The 23,089-nt window shown below is 39.5% G+C and overlaps 1 protein-coding gene across 3 annotated transcripts in view; it reads right to left on the bottom strand.

Annotated features, from left to right (window-relative positions):
* dmxl1 (Dmx like 1) overlaps positions 1 to 23,089 on the bottom strand; it is a 63,268-nt gene that overhangs the window by 17,288 nt on the left and 22,891 nt on the right. For all 3 annotated transcript variants that reach the window (XM_085181125.1, XM_085181124.1, XM_085181126.1), the window contains exons 20-39: positions 22,557 to 22,812; positions 19,450 to 19,583; positions 18,428 to 18,614; positions 18,226 to 18,336; positions 17,803 to 17,972; positions 17,167 to 17,264; positions 16,852 to 17,017; positions 15,654 to 15,782; positions 15,390 to 15,528; positions 11,097 to 11,851; positions 10,693 to 10,791; positions 10,203 to 10,370; positions 8,521 to 8,712; positions 6,930 to 7,006; positions 3,500 to 3,621; positions 1,864 to 2,121; positions 1,323 to 1,528; positions 920 to 1,071; positions 628 to 713; positions 311 to 512 (exon numbers count right to left, since the gene is read on the bottom strand). In XM_085181125.1, the coding sequence (XP_085037251.1) occupies positions 311 to 512; positions 628 to 713; positions 920 to 1,071; positions 1,323 to 1,528; positions 1,864 to 2,121; positions 3,500 to 3,621; positions 6,930 to 7,006; positions 8,521 to 8,712; positions 10,203 to 10,370; positions 10,693 to 10,791; positions 11,097 to 11,851; positions 15,390 to 15,528; positions 15,654 to 15,782; positions 16,852 to 17,017; positions 17,167 to 17,264; positions 17,803 to 17,972; positions 18,226 to 18,336; positions 18,428 to 18,614; positions 19,450 to 19,583; positions 22,557 to 22,812 (3,707 nt within the window). The remainder of the gene's footprint in view (positions 1 to 310; positions 513 to 627; positions 714 to 919; positions 1,072 to 1,322; positions 1,529 to 1,863; positions 2,122 to 3,499; positions 3,622 to 6,929; positions 7,007 to 8,520; positions 8,713 to 10,202; positions 10,371 to 10,692; positions 10,792 to 11,096; positions 11,852 to 15,389; positions 15,529 to 15,653; positions 15,783 to 16,851; positions 17,018 to 17,166; positions 17,265 to 17,802; positions 17,973 to 18,225; positions 18,337 to 18,427; positions 18,615 to 19,449; positions 19,584 to 22,556; positions 22,813 to 23,089) is intronic.

Raw genomic sequence — 23,089 nt, 5'->3', positions numbered from 1 at the left:
TTTCCTCTTAAGCTGCATGCACAAGCAGGGAATATTGTTTGTTTTTTTTTTTGCTGATGTGTTTACTTTGCTGTAGATGAAAACTTTACCTCAGGCCACAAACTGAATCACTGCCACCTCACTTACATGCCAAAATAAATAACAAATATATGAAGAAGTACTGACATAAACAAGTTTGTGGAAATAAACATGGGGAAAATGCAAAGCATTGACTGAGGACCTCTGTGAATACACAAGAGAAAAAAATGAATAAATAAACAAACCACAAGACAAAAAAAGGTAAAAAAAATAAATAAATCTGATTCAATACCTGAAAGGGGTATTTGATGCTTCAAATAGGGCTTTGTGCCTGAGGAGGGCAGGGCCAGGTGTGGCAATTTCATCATGGAGGTGGGTGGAGATATACTTGGAAGGGGGGCCCCCGAAGATCTCCAGCCTTTTCTGCAGCACCTGCTCCCACCGCTGCAGCGTCTTCAGCACAGCATGACACAAAGGAGAGGCCACAGGCAGGTCTGTGGTTAAAAAGAAGACAATAAGACTAGCTGAGACAAGCAGTAAGAAATAGGACAGTGCTTATTTACATCCTGGATGTACATCCGAGGGGCTGGCGTATATTTTAGTTTTTACCTAACAAATCATATCCTGCTGTAAGGTAGAAGGACTTGAGATTGGCCAACACCAGCTGAACCATGGCCAGCCGCATCAAACACCAACTTAAAAGGAGAAGAAACCAGTTTAGAACTGAAATAGAGTCTTTAGAAAATTACATTTAGGTTTATTCAGATAGAGTGGAGAAAAATTTAGAGGCAGCACAAATAAATAAAAGACAAGCAGCTGTAAAGAGCTTCAGGTTAAATCTTGGCAGCTCAAAAATGAGTCACTGACTGGAGACTCAGTGCACTCAGTGCTGTGCCAATACCTGTACGAATTGTGGTTTGAATGCTCCCTTTGCGGTGAGTTGGGATCAAACACATCATCATATTCATTGTCGTCGTCGTCGTCTTCATCTTCGCTGCCCTGGCTCGCCTCGGAGTCATAATCAACTCTGTTTTCTGACGGTGGTAGTGAAGGCTTGAATGCAAGAAAATAGAAGGCAGACAAACAAAATTGTTTAGATCAACAACAAAACCGTATAAGGAAAGAAGAGACAACTTACAAAATTAAATGTATTATAGAGGATGTTAAATTAAAGTTATATTAAAAAGTCATTCTATCATTATACAGGCTGAAGATGCAACAATATCCCAACAGACATGAGAGCAGATATGCAGGCTTATGTTTTAAAACCACTTCTTAACCACTGTTACTAATATTTGGATTACCTTTGCGATGAAGTAATCCCAAATGCTGAGCTCTGGAGGGATGAACTGTTCTTTAAAGACAGAGGGAGCTTCCTGTTCCACAACAGGGACATGGTGCTTTGGACTCAATGGTCCCTCCCTCTCTATCCCAGACTCTTCCTTGGATCCGCTACGTGATGAGAGAAGCCCGAATCGTTTGGACTTCCTGTCTGTGCCACTTGGTGAGGCTGGAGTGTTGAGAGAAAGTTAAGAGTGTGTTAAATCGCCCTTTCAAGCTGCCATTAAAATGCATCTGATTGTGTTCATATACAAAAAAAAAAAAAAAAAAAAAAAAAAAAAAAAAAAAAGCACCTAGATTTTTTCCAAATATTTACAGTAACTTTATATCAGGTCTACCAAACAGAGTAGCAAGCACTAAGGCAAACCCACACCCACACATTAGTTGGTGGATTTCACTACGCTAACAGTCCAATTAATTTAACAGGAGTAAAGTGGTTACAAGGTCACCTTCAGAAGAACACACCAGTGTCACAAAGGAAAATACATCCTCCAAATGAATCACCTGGTGGGGGTGTCCTTGTTGGACTGCTGAGTTTTTCGATGACAGGGATTCGAGCGCCTCCTCCAAACACTGTCACCCAAAGCTTGCTGTTGAGTGGGTGTGCCATGATGCGAAACAGCTCGTTGCAGGAGTGAGTGGCCATGCCGTGAACAAACAGACTGAGGAAGACAGCAGTCAGGATCTCACACAGCAGCACAGCTAAGCCTGGCTGGCTTTCTTCACCTGCTGAGCTCAACAGACGAATCAGAGAGGCGATACCTGGTGAGAGGAACGAGTAAAGGAGAGCGGGGGGAAATAAGAGAAAAAAGAAAAAAAGATATTTAGACAGCAGAATCTGAATATAGACTAAAAAACTACATTTGCTAATTGCTGAGTAAAATATTGGGCCCCGCAGACAGCAGTCTTTTTTGTATTTTAAGAAACCGTTTATGGAAAATAGAAGTATACTAAAAAGTAAGTAATACATTTAAAGTTTTAAATGAGTCTGGTGACATCATATACAGTACATGGACAAATGTATTAGGCCACACCTCTTAATCTTTGACTTTAGTTTTTAGTCTCACTGGGACAGGTGTAATAAATCAAGCACCTAGCCATGCATTTGTAAAAAAAAAAAACAGAAGGAAAGAAAAGGAAAAAGGGTCTTTCGAAAGAGCTCAGGGAATTTGAGCGTGGTACTGTAACAGGATGCCACTGTTGCAACAAGTCCATGAAATTTCTTGCCGTCCTAAATATTTCACAATCAACAGAAAGTTGTCTGACTGCAAAGTGGAAGCGTTTAGGAACCACAGCAACTCTGCCAGTGCAGACCATGTAAAGCTACAGAGCGAGGCTGCTGAGTGCTGAGGTGCATTATGTGTGAAAGTTGCCAACGCTCTGCTGGGTCCAAATCTCCTCCTCCATTAACATCAGAAAAAAAACTGGGAGCTGGGAGCTTCATGGCATGGGTTTTGATGGCTGAACAGCTCCTGCCTTATGTCTTATATGAATATCATGAGAAGACATAAGGCAATATTTATGTTGTGTGCCATGCATGGTCACATTATTAATAGTGTTCATAATTAAGAGTTCAAAGAGAAGTTTAGAAAAAGTTTTTATCTTATTAATTTAGAAACTTGTGCAGTAGGAAACACCACAATCCCATCAAATCCCCTATGTATGGAAGACCCATGATATTAAGACATTTATGCAATGCTTTGTTCTTGAGTTTTCAGGCTCACAGTCGGTGTTCTTAGTCCATTAGCTAATTAATTTGCACAGATTTGTAGCTTAAAAGCAGTTTCATTATCGAAATTAATTAATTAATTAAAAAAATCTCAGTCTTTCCTCATTTAAAAGCAAATTAATGCAGGAAAGTACTTGAAAATCTAATCAGATCAACTAATCTGTACTTTCTACCTGTGGCGCAGGTAGCTAAAGTGAATTATTCAGACAAAAGCATTAAAACATAACCATGTGTGTAACATATAACATGTTGGTGGGACGCAGAAATAAAACAGCATACCAATAACAAGATTTATTGCAGCGTGTCACAAACAGGAAGGGTGAGCTGGTAAAGACTTAAGTGTGTTGTTCTTGTTTACTGAAAACAACCAAAATATGCTTCGGTGTGAAAAGTTTGTTTTGATTGATTTACCTGGCCACTGTGCAGGGGAAGTGTTGGGCTGAACAGACTCATCCATGCTTATAGTTTTGAGAGGCTGCTTCTGAGACAGCAAAACACTCTGGTACACAGTCCCAGTGAAATGGTTCACGTGGCTGTGGGAGGAACAGAAACAAGAAATCGACCCTGCAAAGTATGAGGTTGCGAAGCCAAACATTTATATTAAACATGAAAAGCTGTACAGAAAAGTGAGGAAAGGAAGGGGTAGGTGGTGTAAATATATAATGCTAAAATGTTTTACTTTGTTCCCAATTCTAGGATGTTGTTTCTAAGAGACACCACTTTTGAGCTCTGTTCTGTCAGGACATGAAATACTAATGGGCTGCATCTCAGGTTAGCTGCCTATATATGCTGTTTGGTGATAGAGAAGAAACGCTACGTAATAAAGAAAACATCAGTGCCCGAGTTCTCACATCAAGTGGCTTTCGAACATACAAAAATCCTTGGATGGTTAGAGAGGAAATCTTTATAGAGAATATGGAATGCTCAAGTCGCCAGGGAGTCTATTAAGTTTGTAACATCCAATAAGTCCCCCTTTAAGCTCCTACAAAAAAACTAATTGCCTCCACTTCAAACAGAATTCAAAAGTCAAAGGGAACGTCATTCAGAAGGAGCGGCAAGTCACAACTCTGCAGACATTTTTTCACAACAAACTTTATTCATAAAGCCACACATGCTGCAACTGTGCAGGTATTGTAACCTCACGTATGTTTAGGCTTCATTTTGATACAGCTCTTGGCTGATTTCCTAACCAAATTGGACTGAAGATAACAAAATCACTGGTAGGAAGGAAAAGAATTAAAACCCTGTCAACCTTGCAACACTCAACCCCCGCAACCTACATCCTCAAAATACCTTTTGAAAAATTCACACACTTGCTCAGATGCTCAAGAGGAAAAAGCACTTCATCAAACCTCTGCAGCGACACAACGGGAGATTTTTATATTATAATTACCATAACAAAGATAGTGTTAAATTAGAAATTGCCTTGCAAATTTAGTTACACTATTTAACTCAGAACAGCATGGGATAGATGGCTGTGTGTGTGTGTGTGTGTGTGGGACAATCTGATATCCTCGTGATGGCGTTGTTCCCACATCATCATAATTAATGTTTTTCCAGGGTCCACATTACAAGTGACCAATCACCTTCTTGTGACATCATACTTTTACGACTTGGAAAAATACCCGCCTTCAAAAACAAATGTTCTTCGAGAAACTGCCTTTTGTCTGCCGATCCAGCAATTTGAATTCCACTCAAGATACTTTTCTTTAATAAACGGTAAGCATTATACATATATTTTCCTTGAAATGGCTGAAATGGATAGCTGTTTGCTTACTAGTGATAGGCTACTTGCGAACCAGTGTTCTCCAGACAGAGAATTGCGTGTCAATGTATTATGATATATAATAAATGTACAGGTGAATATAGCTGTCATAAAGATGTTGTCAGGCGAAATTGCAGTAGCTTTCCTGATCATTTTACAAACATAACTGAATAGAATTTCACTTATGTTGTCAACAACATTAACACGGTGTCCCAGGGACAACAAATTTGTAAATTTCTGGATTACTGTTAATCTCCATAGAATCAAGAACTCATGTCCAGTTTCACAGCTATGGACCAGTTAATTATGTTTCCAGGTGATATTTTGATTCATAGATTCAGCACACAACCATTAGTCTAGGCCTTTTAGTTCAAATTCTATTCACTTATGTTTGTAAAATGATCAGGGAAGCTACTGCAATTTTGCCTGACCCAACCCCCAGGCCACGAAACACCAAAAAAGTTGGGGAACGCTGGTCTAGAGAACACTGGTTAGCTAATGCTGTCGTCAAGGAATTATCACTAGCAAACAAACAGCAAGCCAAGTGAGGAATATGTATAATGCTTACCGTTTAAAAAGTATCCTAAAAGGACTTCAAATTCAGCAGACAGGCGGCGGTTTCTCGCAAGTGAAGCGGAGTGCTGGATTGACAGACAGAGGCGGGCACAAGTGAAGAAAATTTGTTTTAAGGTGGGTATTTCGAAGTCGCAGAAGTATGATGTCACAAGAAGGTGATTGGTCACTTGCAATGTTGAACCTGGAACAACATTTATCATGATGATGTGGGAACAACGCCAACACGAGGATATCAGATTGTCCGTGTGTGTGTACAGGTTTAAAGTATTTAGTGAAAAAGATGCCAAACCATGTGCTCATTTAATCACATCACTTAGAGTCGTGTTAACTATGAAATAGTGAGGTCAGACAGCTTGCTCTGAAAGAATAATGAAAGTTTGCTCTCAGTTTAAAAATGAATCTTCATCTTTTCTGATACACGACACACGAGCAATTCTTTCTGCAGTCACGCACTGTGACTCAGGTCCCAGTCTGGTGAAGCACTAGTTAATAAAATTTGCTACATTATTAAGAAAAGAAAAAAAAAAAAAAAAAAAAAGGAACTCACATAGCAACAGGGCTGTAAGCCAAATGGGTCATTAAAAATTTTTAATAAATAAAAACACACTCATCCATTCTTAGCTTAAATCCTTCTGGGTTGTTGTCAGAGTGATTGGGAGTTATGGTAGATAAGAGTCTTAAATAAACAATGTTCCTCCCATCTGTCAAAACCAAAAATCTAATGAAGTATTTACAATAAGAATGACATACAGCAGCCCTGGAGCTTTTATAATTCATTCTCAACGTGATCAAAACAGACAAGTAACTGTCATACTTCTGTGTGGTAAATGTCCAACACATCTTTATTTCACCTCTCCCAAAAAAAAGTGCAAATCTGAAACAAAGAATATGCTTAGATGATCTTGAACAGCAGTTTCTACATTGCTATTACATGTATAGTGTTTGGCTGTATGACTGCATTACGCTCCCATTATAAAGTATGCTTGGTTACCAGCAGTCAGGTCCTGTCCCCATTATTTCTTATTATTCTGCTCCAATAAGCCTAAAAACACTAACACATATACAGGGTGAACCAGAGGACACAAATGTGCATTATTATTGGCAGCATTTTGGCTTTAATTCAACCACCAGGGACATATAATAAGAGTAGTTATGACAGATTAATAATTTGTCTTAATATTCAATGTGAATGTGATGGAAAATGAACAGAAATTTGTTATTAGCTTTGCTTGAATACATAAAGAATTCAGACTTTTGCTCAGAGATGCAGCCCAGTGGATACCCACAATGAGCTCCAACCTTTTGGGTCAGGTTATGTAAGAGTTTTTCCAAATTGCCCTGGTGGATTTCAGTTTAGTATAAAGCTACTCGTGTACTCATGATGCCTTGGTGAACAGTGTCTGTAACATGACAGGTTAGGGATTAAAAGTCTAAAAAGTATAGTAAAGTGAGTGTATTTAGCAAATGCTCAAGAGGAAATAAAGTTCTTGCAACACTTACCTGTATGTGTGTCCATCACACAAACACTGATATATACAGGCAGACAAGGAGGCTGCCAGTGTGTGCATCACATAGATCTGAAATAAGAAAAAAATAAAAAATAAAACATTAATTAGCATGAGAGTTCAATAATCAAGCTACACTTAAAGTTTGTTTTTCAATCAATGCATAGTTCCCAGAAGTCTGATCAAGAGCAAATAACAGCTAAAAGACAAGTGACTTTTCTATTCATCTGTTGAATACAAAAACACATTCCTTTTCATTTCCCAAACACAAATGCTTCATGTGCAAACAGCCTCCTATATGCAGCACAGCAAATATATGTTGACTCAAAATATTGCAAAATTAACCAAAATCTCTCTAGAAACAAGTTTGATGATAAGGCAGCAATTAGCAATCATGGAGAGACACTCACACACACACACACACACACACACACACACACACACACACACACACACACACAGCATCTATTAACATCAATTCTGATTAAAACTGCCTACCATTTGCCTTACTACCCCAGGTTATTCTTATGTTACGTATTGCATATATATATATATACAAGATTTCACAAGACTGCGGTTCTCTGAAAAACTATGTACATTTAGAGGAACTGAGAGGGCAAATAGCAGACAATTGCAACACTTGATCATTAGCAAGTGTGAGCACCTCTATAAAAGCAGAAGTGTTTGCTGGACTGGCGCATTCAGGTGTGTGTTAACACAATGCCACATTCTTCCCAGGAGAGGATGTCCCAGCAAATTCACCCCAATATCAGACTGTGCAATGCTCAGAGAAAATGTAAAACAAAGAAATCCCAAGAGCTACACCTCAGACCCTACAGGCCTCAGTTAGCATGTTAAATGTTAAAGTTCATGTCAGTGCAATTAGAAAAGGACTGAACAACTATGGCTTGTTTAGAAGGGTTGCCAGCACAAAGCCTTTTCGCTCTAAAAAGAACATGGCAGCATGGCTCAGGTTTGCAAAATGACATCTAAACAAACCACAAGACTTCTGCAACAATGTTCATTAGACAGATGAGACCAAAAGTGGAGATGTCTAGCATAATGCATGGCAACATGTTTGGAAAAGCCCCCCCATGGTCAGAACAGTGACCCCTAACACAGCAGAAAAAGAAAAGAATCAAGGTGTTGCTTTGGCCCAGTCTAGTCTAGACTGACCAGGCTGCCTGAAATGCTGTGGAGGGATCTTAAGAGAGCTATGTATCAACAAATGACCATAAATCCCAAAGAAACAGAAGCAATGTGAGAGAGAAGAGTGTCATATAGAGGTTTTTACAAGATTCGGTGCAGCCCTACTAATAAACATCATGGATACCAAGAAAACTACACAGTTGAAACTGTTGCAAACCTCTACTGTGCACATATGTTGGTGCAAAAACACAAACAGCTCACTACAGTTTTTAATATTATTTGAATGCAACGTCTCTCCATCTTTCAACGGTTTGGCACACACATAATCCAAATAAAAAGCATATGTCCACAACAGTATGCAGTATATAAAACTACAGACATAACACAACAAAATCAACTCTTAATTATCTGGATAAGGAAGAAATTAATTGTCTCACCTCGTTGGTAACAACATCTGGATGTGGAGGAGAGTCGAGTGCACTGATGGTTTGCAGGATGTCATGAGTCAGGTTGGTCAAATAGACAAGTGGATTGGCCACCACTGTCTTTACATTGGTTGTACAAGCCATCAAAAGAGGGATGGAGGTGGGCTGTGAAGTCACCGTCACCACAGATTGGATGAAGTCATCCTGGGTACAAATGTCAGAGATGAGTGTGTCAAATCATTATGGTACATCTGTAGATGTCTATCATAGTAAATACAAACCCCCACACCTATACACAAGGACACAAACTAAGGTTACACAACAGTAAACTTAGCAAACTAAGAAAATGTAGATGGAGTCTACTTTCTTACGTCTTTCTCTAGGATCAGGAAAGAAAGACAGCTCACTAAAAGAACAAGAAAAAGAGGGGAGCTGCTTTGAACCTTTGACAGCACAGCCTTTTCTGTAGCTATAATGACAAGATGAGCCAACTCGTGTAAATGTCATACATGATTTCTACATACATTTTGTGTGAATGACAGTTAATGAGCAAAAAAAGAAAGCTTTGGCACTGGAGGGGTGTCTGGTTCTTTATGTATCTACCAAATTCCTGAATATGACTGTGTGTCTGCAAGAATACCACAGACTTATGTTCGTCACTCTTGATGAATCACATTCAGCTGTCACCATCTTAACAGAAGCTCTGCACCCTGACTGAAGTCAAGGCAAAAGCAAAAATGCAAAAATTTCCTTGACAGCAAAGTTGAAATTTGACAACCATGGGAGCAGAGCTGGTACAAAATAATCCAATTTTATCTCAAATCATCGCTTGTGCTAACATTTAAGAGCACTGTTCCCATGTTGGCTCATTGAATTGTTTACCTCCTAAAATTTGACTCTCTAATCGCCAGCCTGAGGCACGGCCCTCCCTTAGGAGCTCCAGGAATCAGTACAGCCTGTCAGTGTGCAGATAGTTGCCTGGGCACAACAACGAGGTCTGTGCATGCGCGTGGTGGTGTGTGCTAACACAAGCTATTCAGATGGCTTCATGTTCCGTCTATCATGTGTACTCTTTGACTCATCTGCCCAGTATCATTCCCTTCAAAGAGAATATGCTTCAGTTAAATTAAGTGGAAACTCTGGGCGGATTATACTGCCCAGAATACTTCACTGTCTGTAGTGAAAAAGACCTGCTTTAAATATGACGCAGTATTCACGTATTGTAAGACAACAGAGTGGCCATAAAGAGAGCACTGTCATAATTAATTATTCTTGACTTGCTGCTTAAGACTGAATTAATAAGACTATAAATTACTGCAAGAAGCCCCTTTGAAAAACCAAACCAAAACTACAAACTAAGAAAAATGGCAGTGTTATAAAACTTTAAAGCTATACGCATCACTTTTGTCACTTTTAAATCCATGAAGACCAACACTAGCAATCAATGAGCAAAAAACTGTTTCATGTTTAATTCTAAACATGCTGATAAACGCAAAATCAAAGAGAAAAGCATGAGAAAATCTTCCTCTGAATCACCTGAATTATAATTATGTTGTAATCAACTAATCATTTCATATCAAATTACCCCCCCCCCCCCCACACACACACACACACAAAAAACCAATATTACTATTGTTCATTCATTCACTGACAAAACAGCTCCCACTGAAAAGAAAAGTTGCCATTTTAATTACCTGGTGAGATTCTTGAAGCAGCAGTATAAGCTCCATGCGTACAGAGGCCAGACCTCCTCCATGTGAGCCGTGCAAGCTGCAGTAACTCAGAAACATCCTCAGTAAGGGCTGGTTACTCTGCAGCCAGTGTCTCCTGCTCCTGTGGCCGTCACCACGGGGGCTCCCAGGCTGACAAAAACATTCAGACTTCATTAGTTTTATAGACAGTCATTCAGCCTTTCTGTAAATCCACACAGCTGGGTAGGGCACAAACAAAAAGCAGCATGCTTTGAAAAGGTATATATTAACCTGGTCTATCAATGGAGAAAAAAAAGTAGTGGGTTTTCTAAAGTAATTTGTAAACACACAGTAGGTGCATTGTGCAAGGGTAAGTATATATAATTGAGTATGCATGTCTGACAAACAGAGATAATATTTCTTCAAAATATGTCAGTAGACACTGTTGCTGTTTTAATTTTAATATAGCAAGCAGCCAGCTATCAACACCCACCTGCTCCTCCTCCACTAACCCAGAAACAGGGACATCACCCTGGACCGACAGCTCTGGCAGGCAACGCTTATAGCTGCAGCAATGCTGGAGAGCTCCCACCTGAGGGGAAAAGAAACAAAAACAAAACAGAATCCGATCTGTCAATTAATCAACAAGGCGCTCCTCATCCATGAAATGTAACATTTATATGCACACAGACAAGATGCTCAATAATCATAAAGGCAAGAAGGAGATGTGTGGGCATTATGTAAAATACAAAAGTTTTATTGCGTGGCTTCAAGTCTGCAGAAAGACTTGTTATGTAACACAAATGAATGAATAAATACATTTAAAAAAAAAAGAAAAGAAAAATGAAATTTGACCTCAAAGTTTGCAAAGATGTTTAAATATGTGTATGTCAGTACCTCTCTTTCTAACCACAGGCAGAGCTGGTAACGTAGCTTTCCTCCATCCAGTTCGTACCCTGTTGACAGTGTCCGGAGCTCATTGGTCATAATCTTCAAGCACGCTGCAAATTTCAGTTGAGTCACCAGGATGTCATCAGACGGTTCAATGTAATCATTGCTGTCCTCGCTCTCCTCAACCAGAGATACTGGTTCGTGGAACACACTACCGCTGCCACTCTTGCCATTTTTAGTTTCTTCTTCCTCATCCTCATCATTTTCTTCATCATCTTTGTCGCTATCCCATTTCAGCTCTAGGGGCTCATCTGGAACTACCACTGACGGCTGGCTCCAATCGAAACTTAACACTGAATCCGACCGGCTGTTTGATAAGCTGTTGCCCTCTGACTCGTAGCCATTCAGAGCTGACTGAGACCAGTCCGGGTCCGATGCTTGTCCGTTCCTGCTCCCAACACTGAGCTCAGCAGTGTTGCCTGTATCATCCTGGGGTCTAGAATGCTTGCGGACTTTGGGCATCTTGGAGAGGACTTCGAGTGCAAGCATAGGGCACCCTGCATGCAAATGTGCATATGCAGCTGTGAAAAACAGTCTTCTCTCATCCAGGCTGATGGATTCAGCTCTGCGAACCTCAGCAGTCAGACCAACTTTTGCCTTGTTTGATGAGCCAAAATGCCGGCGAAGGAGGAGTGGGTGAGTACGTAGGTAGGTGTAAAAGTTGAAAACCTCAGGGTTACATGCCGACACGGAAGAGGTACCTGCCACAGACAGAAAGTTAGACAAAACGGTTTCATCTATTTCTTTGGCGAGTACTAGCAACAATACCTGCAAAGACAAGCTGTGATATTAGAGGAAAACAAAATAAAACTATACCTGACCTAACTGAATCACTGCCAAAGCTTCAGACAACTTCAGGTATGCACTTATGAGAGAATTAATGACTGACAAAACTACCTTATCTTGTCACTCGAATGCAAATACAAGATGGCACCAGTGTTCACGGCAAGCCGTCTCCTCCGCTGTTGTTTGTCGTCCTTCTCTCTGCCCTGATGTCTCCACGTTACTTGCCTATGATCGCCAAACGCTTTTGAATCTCCGGCCTTTAGACTACCAGACGCAAGATTTTAAATGGAGATCTGAGAATTCTCCTTCGCTTTCGAAGGACTTTCCTGATTACCTCTGCCACTTACCATCTATCTTATGGTCTGGATATTTGCATCATGGACATAAAGGACTCTGGGATTTCTGATCACTTCCCGGTTTTGTTTAATACTATAGCAATGTGGATTTGAACAGTGATGGTCCTGTGCGGCAAACGCGCACGACTAACTCCCAGTCAATCGCTCACTTCACGGATGCTTTCCTTGACTCTCCCCTCTCTGATGCCAACTGTAATGGGGTTTTATCAGCGGATGAGCTTTCTAACCTCTTTTATACTACATGCGCTGACATTATTAACTCTGTGGCACCTCTGAGGATTAAATGTGTCAAATTCTCATAACCCTGGCTAAATGATACTACTTGCGCCCTTAGGCGTGAATGTCGTTGTGCTGAAAGAAAATGGAGGAAAGACAAACTCCATGTCTCTCTGGACATCCTCCATAATTGTTTATCTAAGTATCAAAAGTCTGTTGAAGCTCCCAAATCTGCCCTTTTGTCTAGCATTATTATGACTAATAGCCACAACCCCCGAGCCCTTTTTAATACTTTTAACTCTGTGATAAACCCTTGCACTACCACTTATAGGGATGCCTCCCCTGCTCTTTGTGATAAATTCTTAAAGCATTTCTCTGAAAAAATCTCAGCTCTAGGGGCTTCTCATCCATCATCAGTTTTAGACCCAGTTCCAGCCTCTGAATGCTTGACTGTCTTTCAACAGTTTGAGCCAGTGTCTTATTCTGCTTTAAAAGATATAATTGATCATCTCAAAATCTCTGGTTCCCCGCATGATTTTCTTTGTTTTCGTTTCTTTAAGGAAGCTTTACATGTTATTGGTCCTTATATCTTATTTCTGCTGAATGCATCATTGTCATCAGGTTGTGTACCGTCTGTCTTTAAGCATGCTGTTGTGCAACCTATTATGAAAAAGAAAAATCTTGACTTAAATGGTCTCACTAACTACAGGCCGATCTCCAAACTCCCTTTTATTTCCAAAATATTGGAAAAAGTAGTTCTAAAACAACTTCAGGCCTTTTTAGATGCAAATGGTATTAATGAAACGTTTCAGTCTGGTTTGAAACCTCGCCACAGCACAGAGACAGCCTTACTTAGGGTTTTTAATGATCTTCTTTTAACCGTTGACTCTGGCTATTCCGTGGTTTTAGTTTTACTTGACGTGACTGCTGCTTTTGACACGGTTAACCACAACATTCTTCTATCAAGATTGGAACATGTTGTTGGTCTCAAGGTTTTAACTTGGTTTAAATCCTACCTCTCAAAGAGGTCGTTCTCTGTTGCTATGGGGCAACACTCTTCGTCTTCTGCCCCTATTTATTGTGGTGTGCCTCAAGGGTCCGTGCTCGGACCTGCTCTTGTCTCTTTGTACATGTTGCCGTTGGGATTAATTTTTAGAAAATACAACATCTCCTTTCACTGTTATGCTGATGATATCCAGATTTATTCACCTTTGAAATCCGATGTGTCTGCTTCTTTGCAACCTCTGTTCAACTGTTTGCATGAAGTTAAAATTTGGTTATCGCATAATTTTGTTACATTGAACGAGAATAAGACCGAAATCATAGTCTTTGGTAGTCACGCTCTGCTAGACCAGTTAGCTGATGCCCTAGGCCCTCTCGCTAGCCATCTCTCGCTCACTGTAAGAAACCTTGGAGTGTTCCTGGATGGCTCTTTTGAACTTGAGAAAAAGGTCTCCACTGTGGTAAAAAACAGTGTCAGATATCCAAAGCAAAGCCGTTCCTTCCTTTAAAGAACCATGAAAAACTTATCCACACATTTATCACATCTAGATTGGACTACTGTAACTTCCTCTGCTCGGGCCTCCAACACTCTTCTCTTTACCGGCTTCAGTTAATTCAAAATGCAGCTGCGCATCTTTTAACAGGTACAAGAATCTATGAACGTATAACTCCAATTTTAGCCAAATTACATTGGCTCCCTGTTAAATATCGTATAGATTTTAAAATTCTTTTGTTCACTTTTAAAATTCTGAATAATTTAGCGTCCAGCTATCTTTCTGAACTACTCCACTTATACAATCCCAGCAGAGCACTTAGATCGTCCAATCACATGCTCCTAGCACAACCTAGGTCTCGTGACCGGGCCTTTGCAACCGTGGCACCTAGACTCTGGAAAAACCTTGTTCATATTTGTACTGCCGAGTCTATCCAGTCTTTTAAATCACGTCTTAAAACTTATCTTTTTACTTTGGCTTTTGATTCTAACTAGTTGGCTGTTCTAGCTTGTTGTGTTGCTACCTATTGTTTGTTGTCCTGTTTTATTGTTTGTTTTAATTGTCTCATGCTTTTACTGACTGTGAAGCACTATGGTCAACATTGTTGTTTTAATATGTGCTATATAAATAAATTTTGATTTGATTTGATGTAGATGGAAGCTCAAAAACTGACAGTTAAATTAGAGGTGAAGCATCATGTCATAATTCATGCTGGTTATAATTTCTTTTAATAAATTGAGCTCTGTGGTCAGAAGGTTCCTTGTGCAATTTCAGCTCACTTAACGAACCAAAAATAGTTGCAAGGTTGTGAATGAGGACTTAACCTTAATGTGTATTACAATCTGCAGCACTTCCAGTCTACCTCGTGTTATTACCTGACAACCTATATTGGACAGCCCTTTGATATTCTGACAACACAGGCTATATCAAACAGAAATTTACAAAGGAATCTTTTGACAGGCAGATTCTGGCTGAATTACATTTTTACATTCATAAATAAAATGGCCCTTGAACCAACTGTTCTCTTAATATTTTAAAAGAGTGGTAAGATAAAAATCAGAAAACTGGATTGGATTCCTATATTATACTTAAATTTATCTGAGAAACTTTGTTTAGAAAAGCTAAAGTTCACTGTAGACAGCTATTAAAACAAATGTGATCAGAAATGATGGTATGTGTATGAACCTAAATTTTCACTATGCTCTATTTTCTTGATTCTTCTCATAGTTATGTACAATTTATGTTTCTTAATTATCTTAAAAAATAAAAAGATTGCAGTAATGTGAATCAGACAGTAAAACCAAGTGTAACAGATCTATTGTTACAAATATATTTTTTAATGGAATTTTTCTAGTTAAAGAACATAAAGAGCACAGCAGACCTACCAGTGTCATATTGGTTCTCAGCAGACCCATATCTGGCAATGTTAGCTTTTTGTTCAAGTAGAGTATCCAAGGCTTTGCTGTAGTCCTCCAGGACCCAGTAAGCCATGCTCCGCAGAAATGGGTCCTGATGTGCCGGAATCTGAAATTCATGAACCAATTACAACGGCTCATCTTGCGTTTTTTCATGTTATGGATGCAAACATTTGGCATTTTGCTCAAATTATACACTTAAAACTGAAAAAACAACTTTTGGTGTCTGCACACCTGTTTGTCTTGTCCTAAAACATGTCTCTGGAGGATCTTTTTGTAGGTGGATGCAGTCTCAAACTCAAACTCATACAACCTTGAGATCACCAACGCTAGCTGGAGGTCCTGCATTTTCTCTATACACACCTAGGGGACGACAAAGAAGCCAGGTATTTTTTAGCAGAGGATTCTGTTACTGGCAAGACTGAGTGAGGTAGAGCAGATAAATAATACATATGACTTGGTATGTGTTGATCATCTGAAACTGTTGTTTACCTGTCAAAATGGAAAGGAAAGGGCCAGAAATGCAAACAACAAAAGCCTGTGCTCACAGCAAAAACTGAGTGACTAGTTCAAGTTATTGTGGTTGCTCCCAACTGGGAAGGTGTGAGGTGCATATCAATGAGACTACCTCCCAGTCAGACAGACCTGAGCAAAGTCAATGATAGCCCTTTGCCTGAGTGGTGCTTATTTCCATAAAATGCTTAAAGGGTTTCCAGTTACTCATGCAGATGAAATAATGTGACCCACTGCTTCAGGGACTCACTAAACAGAAATAACCTTGACAAATTAAAGGTTAAACAATCGAGATGACCAGGAGCAGCTTTCTGGACATTTCTGTGGCTCGCACTGATTGACGGCAAGCTTTCAAACTACTATTCACAACAAACACATGTTTTCACATTAACTAACCAGCACTCTCCAAATATAATGTATGAGGCATTAAGTAGAGTCTAAAAAGGGGGTCAGAGATGCTGGTTTATGAATGAGATAACATGCAACTGATAATTCACCCAAAAAGAAGTAGCGACAGCAACACCCAAGAGTCAATTGCCAACATCAAAAATGCTTCAGAGAATTGTGCTAAAAGCTTTTGACAAAGACACCACAGTGGAAATGTATTGAGGTGTTTTAATAATACAAAGAACACCACAGAAATACTGGTGTGCTCTGTTTTTGAGCAATGTGGTTTCTCTGCTTTTGAATAGATCATTAAACATTGCCCTTGACTATTGTTGAGGGAAAAAAAACACACAAAAACCCCAACGCTTACAAAGTTACAGGCAGTTCGCAAATGAAAAGGAGGAGCACTTGACTTAACTCATACTGCAGTAAGGTTTCTAACTGAGGTTTAGCGAGCTGAGATGCGTCGGAGGTGTTGAAGGGAAATAACATGGTTCTTGGAAACACTGTTTTATGTCTGTTTTCCACTTGCCTCCACAGCATCCTTAAGGGAGCCGGCTAGAAGGAAGAAGGCTGCAGAATGCTGGAACCGCTGCTTTCCCAGCAGAGAAAAGGCATTTTTCAATGCTGCTTTTCTCCACCGGTCCTCGCTGAAGTTATTGTGGAAAAACTCTGTCATTTTAGCATTCTTCTGAGACCTGGGGAGAATGAGATTAGGGATTGAAAGCAGAAATATTAAATTCACTGGTCTTCAGCGTTCTAACATAGCTAGCCTTGGTTAAATCTAGTAACAAACGTGATAACTGTATGTGTATTTCATATGCAAAATCATGCCAGTTTCATCTACCTGTACAGTCCCCAAACCACTGCCTTCTTTTTCAGTGCAAGGTAAAATATAGCTGCATCCAGAGGATCATTATTTCTCTGAAAAGAAGCCTTGGCAACCTGACAAAATAGAAGGAAAAGTACATTCAGTCTCTACCACCGCACACCACACAGCATTATCCACAGAACAAGTTGCAAATTTATGGGTCATTTTAGGGAGTAACTCAGTATGCTGCAGTTTAGAGCAACTTCAGCACAACTGTACCCCCATATACCTGAGAGTATTTTACTGAACACCCGTGAGGAAGCAAACAGGCCTAACATACTATTTGACATCCTTCAGAGCTGTTAAGTGTGCATGCTTAAATTATATGGATGCTTTTTTTTTTTTAAGAAAAAAAAAGGCAATCTAGATCAATAAATAGATTCAATAATTTTTTTGTTAATGTTCACTCTGCAAAATACAACTATTTGATCATTAAATCTTTAGTAAGATATTTAACATGACACACATTTTAAAAAAAAGCAAACTCTTTAATATGCAGATTTACAACCAACTATGGTCTGAAAATTTCTACTTCAAATTAGTCAATTTACAAAAGTGGCACTGGCTCAGGGATTAGCATTTGGGATCCGACAGCTAACTTGTTCGCCTCACCTTTTCAATGCATCTGCGTAACTTGTTAGTGCTGCGAAGCCACCAGCCAACACCCATTGAGCGCAGCTCAGGCCAGGTTGGTTCTCCCTTTTGCATTGCAGGTAGCATGTTCAGGAGCTCTTCCTCAGCTTCAGAGTGGAAACCCCAGGCATAGTGACATGTTGACAAGCCTGCAAAGAGAGGAAAAGGAAATTATAAATCTCTATTTTTACAAGGGGCGATGACATTACTGTGACAGAACGCAGTAAAAAAAAATAAAAATGTCAATAACTTTTGTTTCTGCCCATTCAGGAATTACAGTGATAACAGGACTATAAAACGACAAGCAGCAAAGCAGAACTTTACAAAAGACTTAAAATCAAGACCTCACACCATTTTTGAAGGACATTTGACATAAAAGAGTTTGAAACAACACCACTGTACCTTGCCGCAGTAGTTGTGCTCTGTGGGCTGGAGGCAGCGAAGTAGAGAGGAAAGTGTGAAGTCTGACAGCTAGCAAGAACTTCAGACCGCACTCATCCAATGTCTCTCCCCCTGGAGGTAAAAAGAATGATAACAGAGCTTATTTATTAAATTTTTACCCATCTGAAAAGTCTGTATTTATGTTATCATTTCCTTGCAGTACCTTTGCTCTTGCCCTGGCTGTCATTGAGGTCTATGCTTGTAGAAGCAATGGTGTCAGCCAGTGCCATGAGAGACATCTGCTCCATACGAGTTAATCCTGGCAAACTGGAGTGGAGGAGATGGCTGGACAGAACCTGGGCGTGTTCTGGGCCGAAGTATGTAGGACTGTACTGGGACAGGTCTATAACCTGGAGACAGAAAAGGTGCCAACCTGTTAAATTCACTGTTTGATATTTCCAGTTTACAAAAGACAATACAGAATCGGTCAATAATGTTACAAAGCAGAATACAGCACCACTGGATTCAATTTCACAACATAAGCATGATATCTATGTGTAAACTGACTATATAAGCTTTTTCAAATGCAGTAACCTTTTTTCAAAAATCTAGAGATTAGTTAATAATGTAGATTTCTAATGCATTAATAAGGCCCATCATGAAGATTCGACTGGCCTGCTTTTTCAGACAGGAGTAAATTTAAAATAAACTTTGAGATGCATGTCTTGCCTACCAAGAACAGACGGCCTGTTAGGAGCACTGGGACATTTCCTGCTGTAAAAAGGAGCTTTAGCCAGATGTGACACAGCAGGCAGGAATGAGCTGATGGACCTTTCAGAAAGAGTCTTATTCTCACTGCAGTGTCCCTGGTGCAAGGATGTGTGCACCAAAGATGCATATAAATGGGCCAGCATAAACAAGTTAAAAATGTGTTATTTTTATATCGTACTAAAGCAAATTTCTAGAATTAATATGAATACCGCTTGCCAAAACACAAGTGCTTTTAGGACTGGGTGATAATATGTCGATTATTGACTTGCAGCAGTAAATCCTTCTGCATAAAACATTTGAGTCTGCATGTCTAAATGAACCCAGTGTCACAAAGTTTTCACAACAGCAAAGAAAATCAGTTTTCTTAGAAAGTTAACAGTCATGTCATTTGCATGCACTGAATGGTAGGGAGAGAGTCCCAGTTTAGATTCATGCTTTCTGTAATCTATACAATGGAATACCGAAAGAGCTTACCTTATTTCCTGTTTTCTCTCGATCATTGTCCAGGGGGTCCAGATCCATCACGTTGGGTGTGTGAAAGAGCTCATCATAAGCATCGGTGTGGCTGGAACCATGCCCACTATCTCCACTCACACTGCCCACTTTATCTGTAAAGAAGTGTAGGACAGAGTTAAATAACACGAGACAAGTATTTCACAAGAGGCCTGAAGAAAAGTATCCTCCTGCTGGGAAGATGGCAGATTAAAATATCAGAGAGCTTTAAAAAAAAAACAACAACCCAAAACTGAATACATGCATTTGCTTTCATTCTTTTCACTATGTATCCCCAGACAGATAATGAGGGAAAATCTGAAAGAAGTGTAGTTGTTATTCTCAGTTTCTTCACCTTAAGGCGAGGTGGTTAATAATAGTAACTGGTTTTACAATGTAAATACCATTTCTTTGTTCTTGTTTGTGTACCTGCTTTAATGCATATCTGCAGAACATTTTTGATTTCTGACAAATATGCAGGCATACTCTGAAAAAGTCACAAACATTCATTTTCAATTCAGCACTATCAAACAGTCACCACTGGTGCCCTATTCACATGGGATTGGTGTTAACAAGGGACTTTATATATGACCTTTAAAAATACCCCCCAACATCTGCGTTTTATGCTGCATATTCACGTGGCATGAGAAGTCTGTGTTTCACTCAGATTTACTGACGTCTCTAGATACCACCTGGAGACCTATTATTAATATTAATTAGTGCTGTCAAAATTAACACGTTAACGTAGCTGTCATCATGATTAATGCGATAAAAAAATTTAACGCTATTAATGCATCTGGAGTGCAGAATGACTCAAAATCCCTGAAATGTTTCCGTCCACGCATTTCGGGCAGTTTGTCCATGTAGTTTATGGATCACATTGTGCAAGAAGGAATTTTCTTTTCACCGAAGCACTTGCAGCTTAAAATATCACATTGACGAGAAGCATACGTTAGTTGGGAATGCTGCTAGGACTTTGGCTAACACGTCAACCAGCTTGCGACAAACCACTCACGGAGCATCGGGGACTCAGTAAGTCTACCTTGGACATATTGACTGACGCAATTGCCAAGTGAAGCGCAACAAACTGCAGACCTGTTAATGTTGTTGAGAACATGTGCTTTACATCAGCGGTCCCCAACCCCCGGACCGGTACCGATCCGTGAGTCGTTTGGTACCGGGCCGCGAGAGTTGAGGCTGGGGTGTGTAAACATTTAAAATTGTAATTGTTTGAAAGAACACACACACACACACACACACACACACACACACACACACACACACACACACACACACACACACACACACAAGTTTTAAAAAGAACCTGTGCTAAAACTATTCAAATTCTCTTTGAATTTAAGCACACATTCTCTGTGTTTATTCTCCATTTACTATATATTGCATAAATGTCTTTTACAAGCTTAAATATAAAGTTTAAAAAGTGTAATTGCAGCCAGGCTATTGATCAAGTAATTGCAATTAATCATAATTAATCACGATTAATTAGAGAAAATTGTGAGATTAATTAGTTAATTTTTTAAATCTATTGACAGCACTAATATTAATATTAATAAGCTGCCACATAACTGCCGAGCATGTTAAAAAAGGCAACAAGTTCTTTACAAAATGCTGCCAAGCAAGTCGTGCTTCTGACTTTTGTTATTCTGATGGATTCAAGCTCGCCTTTTACCTTTCATTTATTTTCATTCCAACAGAGCATCCATAATGCTGTTTATAGAAAATATCAAAGAAATCAGTGACATCCTGATTATTAGTGGACTTATACTATCACAGAACATCTGTGTTTGATGAAATATGTTATTAGCTGTGGAACATTTACTTTGAATCAGGTCACAGATGACTTTTGCAATCATTACATAGAGGTCCCAAGCTAAACCGTAAATGGACCGGTTCTTTTATAGCACTTTGCTATTTTACTTGAGCACTTAACGAGCTTTATACAACAAGTCTCAAATAATAATATTAGACTTGTGTGAATAAGGCTTCAATCTTAGTTGTGAAATGCTTTCACCTGCAGAGTGCCAGGTCAACAAAGGAAAACAAAAAGGCGAAAACAGCAGCAAAAAGTAGAAAAACAAAAAAGCCTAGGCTTTTGTACCTATGGTGCAGAGTGTTCTTGTTCACCAAGTCTTCTTGTTCTTCTGCTTTCAGTTGCTCCCTGTCCCTTGCATCGTGTTCTATCACACCAGTCTTCTACATCTCGTCCTTCATTACATCCATAACCTTCTCTTTTCCTGCTGCCTGGCAGCTCCATATTTAACATCCATTTGCCCTAATATATCCACTATCCCTGCTCTGCACACATCCCGCCATCTCAATCTTGCCTTTAACATATTTTTGCATGAGAGTTTCAGTAACTTCACTCCAACTTGTGAAATGAATTTAATACTTTATTTCTATATTTTTGCAGGATTTGACTCCAAAACTAGACATTTGACATTTTACCAGTATTTAATTCATTACTGGATTTATCTACAGTGGTCCCTCATTTATCGAGTTACGTTCTAAAAACAACCCAATAAGTGAAATCCACGAAGTAGCCAGCTTTATTTTTTACAATTATTATAGATGTTTTAAGGCTGTAAAACCCCTCACTACACACTTTATACACCTTTGTCAGACAGGTATGAACATTTTCACACTTTTCTCTCTTGTTTAAACACCCTCAAAGTTCAAACCTTAATAGAAAACTAAGTCCAGTATTATAGAATGAAACCAAAGATCAAACCCTGTTTTCAGGCTACCGCACGTGCCTTTGACGGTACAAAATGTTTCGTTGATATCGTTGCGTTTGTTGGGGAGAAAACGTACAAACAGTACACACTGCTAGCAATCGAAGATTTATGTAAATGTGACAAGCTAAACGCATTCTGTACTGTACAGGAGACACGGCACGGAGGAGACTGAATGACAATGGTCTACAGCCAATCAGGACGAAGAACACAACGCGCTGTAAAAAAAAAAAGAAGAAAAAAAAAAGAAAAAAGCAGAAACAGCGAGGCCGCGAAAAATGAACCGCGTTATAGTGAGGGACCACTATTCTTAAATCACATGCTGTATATACCCACCAGGTTTTGGTGTGTCGTCATCAGCTCCTAGAAGGGCGTAAAGAGGCAGTGGAGGGATGGAGCTTATCTCTGTGTAGTCAGCGGACGAGTTCTCTGCTTTGCTGAACATCTTCTGATCCGTGGCTGTGCTGCCCCCAACACTGATGGTTCGAGACCGCACACGTTTTTCGGGACTGGTGGAACTGTCTTGAAGTGTTACAATTTCTCCAGCAATGCATTTCACGAGATGGGAGAGGATAGCTTTGGCACGGTGAACCTGAAGACAGATGAATAATATCAACATAATAAATCAGAATACATTTCAGATTTTCATGGCTTTTAACTGTATCGGTGCACCTTACTACAGCTTAAGCTATTGTGGAAATCAGACAACTATTATTAAAAGTTTTTTTTTTTAAATAAAATATTAAACAGCCCATAAATAATGCTTCTTTGGTGCTTCAAACATATTGTAGCGATACCAAATAGCAGACGTTGGCATGTACTGATTATACAGTTTACTTAGTTCTGTCAGGAAATGTCAAGAAACCACA

Source organism: Neolamprologus multifasciatus, chromosome 12 (genome assembly GCF_963576455.1).
Source record: "Neolamprologus multifasciatus chromosome 12, fNeoMul1.2, whole genome shotgun sequence".
NCBI lineage: Eukaryota > Metazoa > Chordata > Actinopteri > Cichliformes > Cichlidae > Neolamprologus > Neolamprologus multifasciatus.
The sequence above is the reverse complement of the archived record's forward strand: the minus strand, read 5'-3'. Positions and strand labels throughout refer to the sequence as shown.